Here is a 13,607-nt window from a genome sequence, read left to right as displayed (position 1 = left end):
ACTTCTGGTTCTCTGAAACAAACAAATCGAACAGATTCTGAATCAGTAAAGATGCCACTATCGCATGAACCTCGGACAAGTCAAAAACGTGTTTTTTGATAAAATGGCGGTAATTTGGAGAAAAAAAATGCTGTTTAAAACATTTTTTTTAAGTTTCTTGATTTTTTTAAAATAGTAAAGTTACAAAATTATGATTTTTTATAGGTTCATGCGATAGAAAGATACATACAGATTGTATTCATATAAACATAGATCGGATAAGTAGAACTTGAGATATCGTGTAAGCAGGTTTGAAAAAAACATGTTTCGAGAAAAACGCGTTTGAAGTTAATTGTTATGGCCGTACTAGATAAGATATCGCATCACTAAAATGGCTATAACTTGGTAAATAATGAGATTGTCGAAAAGTCTCTCCTATGGTATATTCTTAAATGTCTGAATTAGAGAAATATGAAGAAAAGAAATTGATTTTTTTCAAATTTCTAGACTAGAATACCCTTTTAAAGAACGCAACATTGTGCTAATTTCAAATTCGACCGGATTCCGGAATAAGGGTTTATTTTACCGAAAAACACTTGAAGGGACTTATCTCAATCTGCGATTCGTTTCATAAACGCGACAAAAATACATATTTGTAACGAATTGGAAAGGGCAAATCATTTACAAGAATGTTGAGTTAAAAAAATCTTAGCAAGTGAATGGAACCCCGAAGCAGGTTTTCGCTTGAAGAAAGTTATGGCTGGGTCTGGTAGGACTTGAAGAAAATCTGTATCATGAGCATCTACCAAGCAACTAGTTTCGATGAATTCCAACAAGTACTGCTAGCAGCTGAACGTTTGAAAATCAACGATCCAGAACGCTTCTAGGGCACTTCTAAAATTCCACCCGCCTTACACACCAGATATTGCATCTTCATATTATTAACTGTTAAGATTCTTGTAAGAACTTCAACTTACTGCATAGCATAAGTTCTGAGAGGATGGAATTCTCAAGTTGCATGAAGGATGATGAAATACTCAGGAAAAAACGATGCATCTAAGATCGAAAAGATGTATGTTTACAAAAATATGCTTTTGGTTTTTTCCTTAGAATCGGCACGAACTTTTCAGGACAATACATATTTAGCATGATTTAACAATTAAGGGTTGTAGGTCAACGGAATCATCGATCACGATGATATTGCAGATGTTTTGTTTTTACTAGGTTCATTATAGCCATCAGGCACTACCGAACCTGTAAAAGCGAAAGTCATTGTTGTTTAGACGAGAAAATTCTGTTTTCAAACAAAGTGCTTGATTTCATTGTCTGATTTTTTGAAAACTCAAACAGCCAGCCAGTTTCAATAAAAATCCTCGAGAATAAGCTCACAATCGATATTTTAAAATGGATATGGAGATAACGTAAATGGAATTCGGAAAAAAATAATGAGCTCCCGGACAATGTAGAAAAAAAATCGAAGATTTCAAGACAAATCGTTACCATTGGTAAGGCTATAATTTTTATCAATAAACATATGGAATAGAAAATAGAAACAAACCTGAAATGAAATTTAAGCGAAAAAAATAGAATTTCTTGATTTTTTCCTTAAAACCGGAGGAATGTCCACGTGGACAACAGGGGGAGGGGTATAAGAAATGTCCACGCTTGTCCACGGAGGGGGAGGGGGTGTCTAAAATCATGCTTTTTCTGTCCACGTGGTATGTGGACAGCCCCAAAGTGGGTGCAATAAATGTTTTACGGTGGTTAGATACTCCTCCCCTCTCTCTTAGGGGTGGCTGCCATACAAATGAAACACAAATTTCTGAATTACACGAGAATTAATCAAGCAAATGGAACCAAATTTAGCATGTGGTGGTTTTAGGGTGCAATAAATTATTCTATGGTGGTTAGATGCTCCTCCCCCTCTCTTAGGTGGGGCTGCCATACAAATGAAACTGCCATAGAAATGAAGCATACTTTTCTACATAATTCAAGAACTTATCAAGCAAACTGAACCAAATTTGACATGTGGTGGTTAAAGGGGGCAAGAAACATTTCTAAAGTGGTTCAACACTCCACCCACCTTTTTGAGGGGGGAGGGCTGTCATAGAAATGATACACAAATTTCTGCATAACTCGAGAACTAATCAAAAATGTGAAAAGTAATTTCCCATATGTTCTACAATTACATAGTGACAAGTGCTGTTAGTCCATTTGATGTTTGCGCTAGCGAAATTGATCTTTGTTCGAAACTGGAAATGGATTTTAATGTGATGAAACGCACTCATATATTTTCTTCTATCTATACCAATAAAAAAGTATCGCCGAATGTGTTGATAAGAGCAAAACTTGAGGAAGGAATTGTCTGATTTAGGGCTGAAATATGTTATTTGCAAGTGGTTGAAAAATCTTGAACGAGAATTGTGTCTGAAAATAATCTGATATTATAATGATGAGTTTTGGTAGAAATACTAGGAATTTTATAGTAAAACGTAAATTCAACGGGCTCGATTAGAAGATCAATCAATGAACAGATCTGCGATTGGACTCGCAAATTAATAAGTTTAGTAAGAAAACGTGAATGTTTGAAGGTAACTCGAAAATTAATCAATGAAATGAAACCAAATTTGGCATGTGGAGGTTTTAGGGTGCAATAAATGTTTTACGGTAGTTAGATACTATTCCCCCCTTTCTTAGGGGGGGGGACTGCCATACAAATGAAACACAAATTTCTGAATTACACGAGAATTAATCAAGCAAATGGAACCAAATTTGACATGTGGTGGTTTTAGGGTGCAATAAATGATTCTATGGTGGTTAGATGCTCCTCCCCCTCTCTTAGGTGGGTCTGCCATACAAATGAAACACAAATTTCTGCATAACTAGAAAATTAATCAAGCAAATGAAACCAAATTTAGCATGTGGGGGTTTTAGGGAATAACAAAAACAAATTTTGGGCGGAACGAAGCTTGCCGGGTAAGCTAGTATAATATATATCATTAGACGGCAAATTTATCCAGTATTTCGTTCCCCTGAGACATCAATAATGGAAATAGTAAAATGAGTGAGCAATTTAACAAATACAAGAGGTATGTTTCGAGCGAATGCGATGGTAAATCATGTATTATGCATTCTTTCTTTCAACTTTGTTTCCATTGTGTGTAACACAAAATTGTGTGCAATAATTCGTTCTATCAAACAAATTAGCAAGACCTTTTTCGAAGTAATCAGATGCAAGATTTCAAGCATCACTCAAATTTCATGCAAGATTTCAACAAAGCAACGAGAAAAGTGTCACCCATACAGTGATCGTTCGTTAATTGGGCCGGAAAATCAATACAATTATCGAATTTTACTCGCTAACTGGATTGCAAAACAGCAAAAGCAATAATTGAAGTATTGTAAGTATTGACATCTATTATTGATTGATTTCGGGCTGCGGTAACATGGGCAATTGTACAGCGAAAAATGATAACAATAAAAATCGTAAGAACTTTCAACTCGTTTTTTGTTTCTTCCGCATAAACTTCATATTCAATGTAATCAATGACGATATATATTTTTTTGTTTACCGATCCCTATCCCGTTTACCGATGTTATGTGTTACACTGATATTCATTAATCATTTTTAGTTACACAGTTGAACTTCCTGCCAGAAGTTAATTTTGCTTATTTTTGTTCGTTTCAAATCGTTTGACGGTTATAAGTACATATAACAAACTGCCCTATTTGGAGTTTCAAAAGAGTTGAACTAAGAGATTTCTGAACAATAAAAAGAATTTCATTTTAAAAAAATTACTGTTCTGAACCATTACAGTCCTACGTAAAATTTCCTTCCGTGCCCCTAGGCTCAGACATTTCTACTTTTTACGATTCTCTTCATCAGTAATTTGTTCTAGAAGATTCGGAATACGCTACGTGGATCAGATGCAGCGTTCGTTGTACGGCAATGAAAGAGAAGAAAGAAAATGTTCAATGTATACTATGCTCTGGAAGCAATTTGAAGCCCAAGCCACATGTGCTCTAAGAGGAGAAAGTAATGTAGCGATAATGATGCAACACGTCACGTTGCATCGGACGGACAAATAAATTACGTGGCTCTGTAACACTTTTATTAGTGCGAGTCTAAACAGAAATATAATATGACGTTAGCGTCATATGTTGAAGCTAAGAGTTTATTTGAAAAATTGATCGGTCGCGCAGCTCAATGCAAACATTCTGTGCAATAGAATGAAGTATGTTGTATATAAAGAAAAAAACAGTGCAACATCTGAACGGACACCGTGGAGAGAGTCATTGTTTCAATTTTAGCTCCGTCTGATGGCAACTTGTCCAAACGATGAGAGCGTAAAAGCAGAATTTGCAACCTCTGTTAACTTGGTTCTGTCAGTGAGCGGTCTATATTCTTTCGAGACTCGATAATTATGCACTATCGAGTTGTGAATGTAATCGTGGTGCGATTTTGTTCGCAATTTCAAATCCAAGGTGAAACTCGATGAAATGATACGGAGCCTTTCCCTTACTTAACCATTTGTCGATACATTCTCTGATATCTCCATCAAAACTCTTCATTATGAAATACAAACTTTATCAAACACATTTGTCATATATTTTTTCACAATTTGCGACCAAAAACGTGTTTCTCTTTTACTTAGAATACATATTCGATACGGAAAATTTAATTTTCGTTCATAACTTTTATTTCCAACATTTCCAACATGTTAATTCCACCAGAAAAACAATTATTGTCTTAGTCGCTTTTCAAATTCGAAAAACGAAGCTCAATGTCGTCAACGTGAATGGTGGTAATAGAACAGGCATATACAGGTCGGACTCGATTATATATGATTTGATTATATACAATTTTGGACTCGATTATATACAGTTCAAAAAACTATGTTTTTATATTTCAAATATGACTTATTTCAAGCAAAAATGAAATATTTCAACGTTAAAGTGAAGTCAATTGGCTGTTATGAGTGAAGTAAAAATCGTGGTTTTGGTAGATTCTAGTTAAAGATTCACCAGGAATTATTCAAAATGATATTGCAGCGAAATTAAAAAAAAGATATGTATTTTTTGGATTAAATTAAGAATAACACCTTAAAACCACTAATTTTCAAGTTTTTCACTTCTAGAATGTTACTTAAAAAAATTTGGAAGTTTCACAACTGTATCCTGTAAAAAATCTTCTCATTCTTCAAATGGAAGTAACAGAATTGTCCTACGTAGCGTTGTTTCTGAATTAGAGCCAGTTTAAGGCAAACAGAGGAAAAGCTCAATAACTCGGTCATTGTTGAAATTCGAAAATAACAGTTCGGCTGAAAAGTTCATAATGTTGACGTCTAGATGGCGCCTCTTGCAAAAATCTACTTGACAATCACAAAACACTATTTTCAATGGATACGTGTCAAAATTTGACACCAATCGATCGATTTGTTCGTGAGTTACAGCATTGAGAGTGAAGCAACTTTTGTTATTGTGAAAAAATGGAAAAATCCGAATTTCGTGTATTGATGACGAAATTGCATGAATTGGGCTTCGAATTGCTTCCACATCCACCGTATTCTCCAGATCTAGCCCCCAGAGACTATTCTCTGTTCGCAGACCTGAAGAGAATGTTCGCTGGCAAGAAATTTAAGACCGATGATGAAGTGATTACCGAAACTGAGGCCTATTTAGGGGAAAACCGAAAGAGTACTATAAAAATGGTACCGAAAAGTTGCAAGATCGCTGTAATCGCTGTATCGCCCTCAAAGCTAATTATGTTGAATACTAAAATTTAATTTTGCAAAAAAAATAGTTTTACTGTGTTACCATATAAACTTTTCAGCCGAACTGTTATGCGTACAAGGATATTTTTCATCAAATATGATCTTCTATGATCTCCTGAAAGAGTTCGAATTTTTTATACGAGAAGGGTATTTCATTACTTCAAGGGGATGAATCAAAAATACATTTTTTCTTTTATATTAAAAAAACGAAAAATATATGCATGAAACACAAATTTAAAAAACTTTTTTTAACATTGGAAATAAATCGAAGACTGTATATAATCGAATCCGCTCTGTATATACCTGTAGGCGTATGTACATCAATTGTTCTGGCGAGGGAAAAAAAGAATCACGACTCAACCATCTTCAGCTGATTTTACAAAACTACGACTCTTTCCACTCCACCAAAACATTCTTCCGAAACGTTTTTCCAAAAATGTCGATGCATTCTAAAATATTATCCGAAGTGATACACAAGCGGATTGAATAATATATTTCCGTAGTCCTACGTCGAAAATGCGGTCGTTTGCTAGTCACAACCCCTTACAAGTTTTCCCGTATAGGATTCTATACATATACAGCCATTCCATGCCAAATCGATATACACTCTGTCCAACTTCTATAAGGGTGGGTTTAGACTAGGGATATATTCATGTGAAGAAATATGATGAGATTTATAGAAATCGCATCAACCGTTTACACTAGCGCGAACTTCTATAATGAATATATTCATATTTTCGATGAATTTATTCACCTGAAGTAGAACTGCATCCAACTTTAGTGATTTCTCACCAGTGAGAAATTCACAAGCGTTTACATATGCTGAATTTATTCAAGTTATATATACCTCGAATAAGTGTATCATATTTATTCTCACCCGTTTACACTTATTTTCACGTGAATAAATCCATCTATAGCTATAGATCTCCCTAATGTAAACCCGCCATAAGACCTGCGTTGTGTCATTGTAAACAAACAATCCTTCAATTTATATTCTAATGTATTGGGATTGGTGACTACCATACACTACATGATTTTCATATGTGTGCGGGCAAGCGCTGAGCGTAATCAATTGTTTTTGTATTTTTCAAGTGTCAAGACCAGTTATATTTTCCGTTGTTTTAGTTGTTTTGATCGATAAATCTGGAAAATGCCAAAGGGGAAAGTGCTCACGGAGAGCGAAGAAAGCCAAATCGGTACATTTCACCAAGCAAATATTGGTACACCCATACCTCGCTTTACGGCCTAGATTCGTTCCACGAAACTTCGCCACAAAGCGAAAAGCCGTATAAGGAATCAATTATTCTAATACAAATCCATACAAATTCAACACGATTGGTTCCAAATTTATTGAATAGGTTTATCATTCAAAATGCATTTTATCTTTTCATTTCATTTAAAAATATATACATAACAAGTACATATATTTGAACATATAATATTGGGTTGGGGAAAAAGGAATGTCGTATATTGTCAATATATGGCAACACTTAAACATATCTTGTGTTGTACTTATCGCATCGGGTCATACTATACGGCTATTTGAAGACGACAATCTGTGCTACAAGTTTCGTTTTGACAGTGTTGTGATTGTCCTTTTCAGACTCAAGTTATAGCGCGTCAAAGATGGAGTCCACCAAGCAAGAAATTCGCCACATTTTACTTTTTACTACCTGCGAGGTAAAACTGCAACGAAAGCGGCCGAAAAAATTCGTGTAGTTTATGGACCCGATACTGTAACGATTCGCACAGCACAACGTTGGTTTGATCGATTTCGTTCTGGTGTAGTGGCTGTCGAAGATACACCCCGTACTGGTAGGCCAATCGTCGTGGAAACCGATAAAATCGTTGATTGGATTCCAAAAAAAGCTGGATGTATGGGTGCCACACGAGTTGACGCAAAAAAATCTTTTAGACCGAATCAACGTCTGCAATGCACTGCTGAAACGGAACGAACTCGACCCATTTTTGAAGAAGATGGTGACTGGTGATGAAAAATGGATCATGTACGACAAGCTAAAGCGAAAAAAGTCGTGGTCGAAGCGCGGTAAGCCGGCCCAAACCATCGCCAAGCCCGGATTGACGGCCAGGACGGTTTTGCTCTGTGTTTGGTGGGATTGGAAGGGAATCATCCACTATGAGCTGCTCAATTATGGGCAGACCTTCAACTCGGTTCTCTACTGTGAGCAGCTTGACAGTTTGAAACAGGCGATTGACCAGAAGCGGCCAGACATGATCAATAGGAATGGTGTTGTTTTCCACCATGCCAACGCTCGACCTCACACATCTTTGATGACCCGCCAGAAGCTACGGGAGCTCGGATGGGATGTCCTATTGCACCCACCGTATAGTCCGGACCTGGCTCCAAGTGATTATCATCTCTTCCGGTCCATGCAAAACGCTCTTGGTGATACTAAGTTGGCCTCAAAAGAGGCTTGCTAAAACTGGCTGTCTGAGTTTTTTGCAAATAAGGAGGGGAGGGGGGGGTTTATAAGAGGGGGATAATGAAGTTGCCTTCTAAATGGCAACAAGTTTGCGAACAAAACGGCGCATATTTGACTTAAATTGGATAATTTAAAGTATGTTAAATAAATCGTCAAATTTCGATCACAAATACGGCATTTCTTTTTCCCCAACCCTATAATAACAGACTCCAAAAACCAACAATAATCCATAAACAAAAATGAAACAACTTTATGTTACATAAAATATGTGTATGTATACAGCAATTCCATGCCAAACCAATATAATGGTTCTCAGATTTCCATTAAAATTGGTAATTTTGTTCCTTATCGCTACATATTAGACTCGTATTTTTTATTTTTTCATTAGGGTTCCCAAGGGTGCCAAAGAACAAAACTACCACTTTTCAAGAAAATAGAGAATCACTATATTGGTTTGGCATGGAATCGACTTTCAAAAAAGAAGCTTGCCGCTATAGCGAATCATTTTAGGCTGTAAATCGAAAATGTGCCTTAATTGATGAGGGCTGTTATAGAGAAATGCCGTAAAAAGAGCGGCCGTATAAAGAGCGGCCGTATAGTGAGGTATGGGTGTATCAGAGAAATTAATCGTCGGATTGGATGATCCCATCAAATAGTGTTCAATCATTTGACGAGTACGGGAAAGGGGGGAAATTTGAACCCCCTAAGCAAATCGCCTAATATTTCCAAACCAATACGGTCTAAATAAAAAATGTCACATTGTATACTGAGCTACACTTGTTTTCTCTCAATCAATAATGTTTAATCATTATATCATGCTGCAAATTACCAAATATTTCATAAAATAAAGAGATGATTTTTGTACATTGAAATTTTTTACGGGGTGATTTGGACCAGTGTGTGTTTCATCGAAAAAAAACATGCTTATGTTTATGTAAAATATTTTGAGATAATGTTACAACAGTAACAGTGTTCTGGAATCGATACCAGGTGTCTTGGCCAGATTACAGACCAGAAAAATTGGATTGAGACCATCTCGAATTCTGCATAGATCTTTTCACTGTTGTTCGAAAGTGTTTGAAAATCACTTTCGATGCTTGGTCAAATAAAATCCGTTCTTGATGGTCTGCGTTGCTCTTTCAAGCTCCTCCTTCTTCCAACTTTGTCTGCCCATCCTCTTTTTGTCGTTCAGCGGCATCTGGAATCGATTAGACCAAAGAAAAGCCTCAAACCTGTAGGATCAATTCGCCACACAGAAACATGTCCATGTCTCCCCACACAACATTCAAAAATTTAAAAGCAATTTATTTCATTTATTGTCATCAAACTTACAGTTTCGCTGCATCAAACTTCTGTAGGCGAACAGAAGATTACTACACAAAACACGAGAAGTTTGTTTAATCAGCGGGAAAAACCTTAAACCACGATCGGAAAACTCACATTTTGTGGCAATCAATATGCTTGCTGTGTTCATGCTACCGTTTCCTTCCACCTGTCGAACTTTACCAATTTTTTTTACGTTAAGTACATACGGTTCAACAATAAAAGGAGATGACATTATAAGAAAGTTGAAGGGTCTGAGCCTAGGGGCACGGACGGGATCATGACATAGGACTGTGATTGTGTGTAGTAATTGCATTTTAATTGAGTTTTTTCATTGTTCAAAATCTGTAGTTTTTTCTCTTTCTTACCTCTTACATAAAATAGAAGTCCTGAAAAAAACCGTTTCCTGTATGAACTTGTATCCTTTAACGGGTTAAATGAAAAAACGTGGAAGAATCCGGAACCACATTCTGTTCAAAAATGTGCACAGAAACCCATTACTACTCTTTCTCAGTTATGCAGAAGAAAACGTCATGAATCATTTTTAAACACAAGTCTAAATAGTCAAGGTCCACATAAATATAAGCTTAAATCAAATAAATCTATAACTACAGAAATATATTATAGATAGAAATAGCATTTTCTCCTCCGTCGCCATGTTGTCCGGAACATTGTTTGTAGTAACTTTCTAGCCCGGTGATGTATATTGAGTATTCTATGGCCATGAGTGCTCTATTGGGAATTAATCTAGTTGGGTGTTAAGTTCTGTTATGTATAGGAAAGGGGAAGGAGAATGGGCATGTGCCTTCGAGGAAATGAAGCGGGTTTCTTAGGATGACATATATGGGGACGCTGTTCGATTTTTCGAACGCTTGGCATAAAACTGGTTAATTGCATTCTTTACATAAACGACATGTGCGATATTATGGCATCCTGGACCACAATTACATAAATTGTTAGTAGCAAAACCTACACGATAAAAACGTAAATTGAGCACGAACTAATTGGGCAACATACAATACAATAACTTTTAAATGTCTATTATCGGTAAATGGAGAATAATTCATTGTACGCATTGACTCACATTGTGAGTTAACGCCCAAATTTAGGCAAAAAGATTGCTCGCTACGTCGAGGAGGAAAGCAAGTTGTTAGTGCAATCGATAGAAAACATACCCATTTTAACCGTAAAATTGATATTTTTTTTACTATATTCACTGTTCATGTTTCAAGCAGAAAAAAATGCTGAATAAATTTCCTTCTAATGATATATAACACAACATATGTCGCAATAACGATTTTGAGTAATATGCGTTTGAAATATGAACTCTTAATGAATCGTTATATTTTTCGTATAGTGATACCCCTGTATAGAAATCAAAGACATAGTCCTATGTCAAAATCCAAGTTGAGCCGTACTTTTTGAGATAAAGGTCACTCATGGATGCGGTAAGAGAGAGCCCAATAAATAAACGAACGACTCTTTTGAATGAAATTTACGTTAAATATAGTTTATTCTAAGCATTCAACAATGTATGAAAATACCATGTTGAAATTCTAACTGTTTGTGTTACAACGAAATATATTCAGGGTGGCCTTATAGAAGTTTAACAGAGTTTACAATGATCTATTGCGATCCCAAATGTGATGAGACATTCGTTTGTACATATTATTGAACCATAACACACCTAGCTAATTCCATTGAAACAGGGGAAAAACAGGATGAAATTTACGACTGAATTGTTTCTTTTACGTCAACAAAACATAATAAAAGGTCATCTTCTATTGCTTAGCTCAATTCAGCAAGATGGATCCAGAAAAAAAAATCTATAGCATATTTTTGCACAAACACAAACCTTGCACAAATTTGAAATGATTGCAAACATTGTATACTCAACCAAGCTCTGTCGAAGGTCGGAATATGTGGAAGGCGCTTGAAAGGCAGGAAAAGCATCGTTGAAAACTCGAAGAGTGCGAGGACCAGTGAGATGACTCATACACTTGAATCGTTCAAGATTGATACATTTTATGAGACGCCTTAACAATCCGTCATGATTAAACACACAGCTCAAACCAACCATCCCAGACGCTGGATTTCAATAATTGACATCGAAATGTATACGATCCAAACAAATTTGACACGTACAGGACAGAATTATTGATTCGACCGGTCGTCTCACCCTCGCTGCCACCTCGGGGGAGAGCAGCAACATAAAATCCATGTTGTGATTCAATTTCAAGTTCATCGCCATGTACCACAGGCCAAGCTACAGTGTATTTGCCCAATCTGTTTATACTTACGTTCTTTCCAGAGTCTGTCGACATTTTCCCGCTGCCTGTTCTCCTGAGGCTTTCCAGTTTTAGCAATCGCTACGAAATATTCGCAAACGGCTGCGGCAAATAGCAAATGAGGCACAAAGATTGCGATTGTCAGCAAATCATTAGCAGCAAAACGGTTCTTGAACTACAATGGAATCGATTTTTTGTATATTCCAGCCGTTTCCATAAAGCAGAACGAACCGCTAGCTGTTTTCTTCTTGTTCCGTTAATTAAATGTATCACTTCGGAGGAAAACGTGAAATCCGGCCTCTGAACAATTATACGCTACTCGCTATATACTACTGAGGTTCGGTTTGATTGAAGGAATTGTGATTAATTACACTAGAATCAACGTCCTTCTGTATCTCAATTTCGATTACTGTTGTTTTCGCATACACTCACTACACCCGGACAAACTACGCAGAAAGCTACACACCGACGACCAACGTTGGACTGCAGTCGATGCAGACGACGGCGAGCGAAAGTTTCATGAAGCAGCAAACTCACCAACACATTTGCAGTAATTTAAACTTCAAAATAGGGATGCCAGCGAGCGTGGAAGGTTTTATCAAGGGCAAGGCGCATAAAAGTTGATTCAGGTGAACCAATACGTAAAAGCCGCTCATCATGTAATTCTACTGCTTTGTTTGTAATCAGAACACAATACGTTTTTGCATGGTTTGTAAATGTTATTCATGAACCTTTTAAATTGCAAATACGACCGAGTGGTGAGCATCACACATTTCATACCAGAGGTTTAGATTGGTTTCCCATTCTGGTCGAACGAAATTACGCGTGTTCTAGAGCTTCCCATTCAGAATAAACTCTACAACGTTGAAATGGCTCTGGAAACGCCAGTACCATTAAAGAAAGAGAAGTAGAATCTTGATGTGTCAAGTTCATAATAAACTGATTTAAAATATACGATTATGCGGCTCACGAACTGCATATGCATGATATACACATATGATGTCGATTAGACTGATTTTACGATAGAGTCTGTCAGAAAACCGACGTTTGTTATACCGAATTACGACTTAATATTTAGTGTAAAATAAAATCGTGTTTTCTGTATTTTATGTGATTGTAAATATACACGATGTGAACTTTGATCGACGTTATATACGATTCAGAATATGTCAAATCATGCGATATCATGTTTGCTAGGAAGGTGAATACACCTTCGTTCAATCCAAGGTGCCTCTAAATATACCAGGTGAAACAATCATATGAAATGCACTTTCAGCCATATTAAAATTGCTGTCGGTATTGTTTACAAACAGCATCAGAACGCTGCCGGCGGCTCTCTACAAACAGCTATGACGCTTATTCGAACGATGCCTACTATGTTCGGCTTTCGTGAATTTATGTGAAAAAGAACGGATGATTTTGTAGAATTTCATTCTCATTTCCACTACTCTCGCATGTGGAAATGCAAAAATGGCGTATCCTAGCAATAACAAAACAAACAACCCCCACTCCACAAACCGTAATCATCATCTTATTGAAGTGATGATGTTGCTTCACCTGTTATACATTGATATAAGCGCCTTGGTTCAATCGAACTATAAATGTCAACAACCATTTTTGTATGAAGGTAGAGGGAGGGATAATAATTATATATTGTGAACTTATTTTACATAAAATGGGTGTGCTTCAAGCATATGCAAAGCAGGATAAAACTGGATGATATTAAAGAAATTTGAAGTCTTCATAACTTTGGTGCTATCGATGGTGTTGCTGATTTGGTTTTTCGTAAGATTTTCATG

General features: G+C 36.5%; 1 protein-coding gene across 2 annotated transcripts in view; it reads right to left on the bottom strand.

Annotated features, from left to right (window-relative positions):
- Positions 1–12,310, bottom strand: part of LOC129775572 (septin-1) — a 34,483-nt gene extending 22,173 nt beyond the window's left edge. For both annotated transcript variants that reach the window (XM_055780453.1, XM_055780452.1), the window contains exon 1: positions 11,821–12,310. Coding sequence is in view for 1 of the 2 variants with exons in the window: in XM_055780452.1 (XP_055636427.1) it covers positions 11,821–11,844 (24 nt within the window). In the remaining variant the exon portion in view is untranslated. The remainder of the gene's footprint in view (positions 1–11,820) is intronic.
- Between the last annotated feature and the right edge of the window lie 1,297 nt (positions 12,311–13,607).

The sequence above is a fragment of the Toxorhynchites rutilus genome, chromosome 3 (genome assembly GCF_029784135.1).
Source record: "Toxorhynchites rutilus septentrionalis strain SRP chromosome 3, ASM2978413v1, whole genome shotgun sequence".
NCBI lineage: Eukaryota > Metazoa > Arthropoda > Insecta > Diptera > Culicidae > Toxorhynchites > Toxorhynchites rutilus.
The sequence above is the reverse complement of the archived record's forward strand: the minus strand, read 5'-3'. Positions and strand labels throughout refer to the sequence as shown.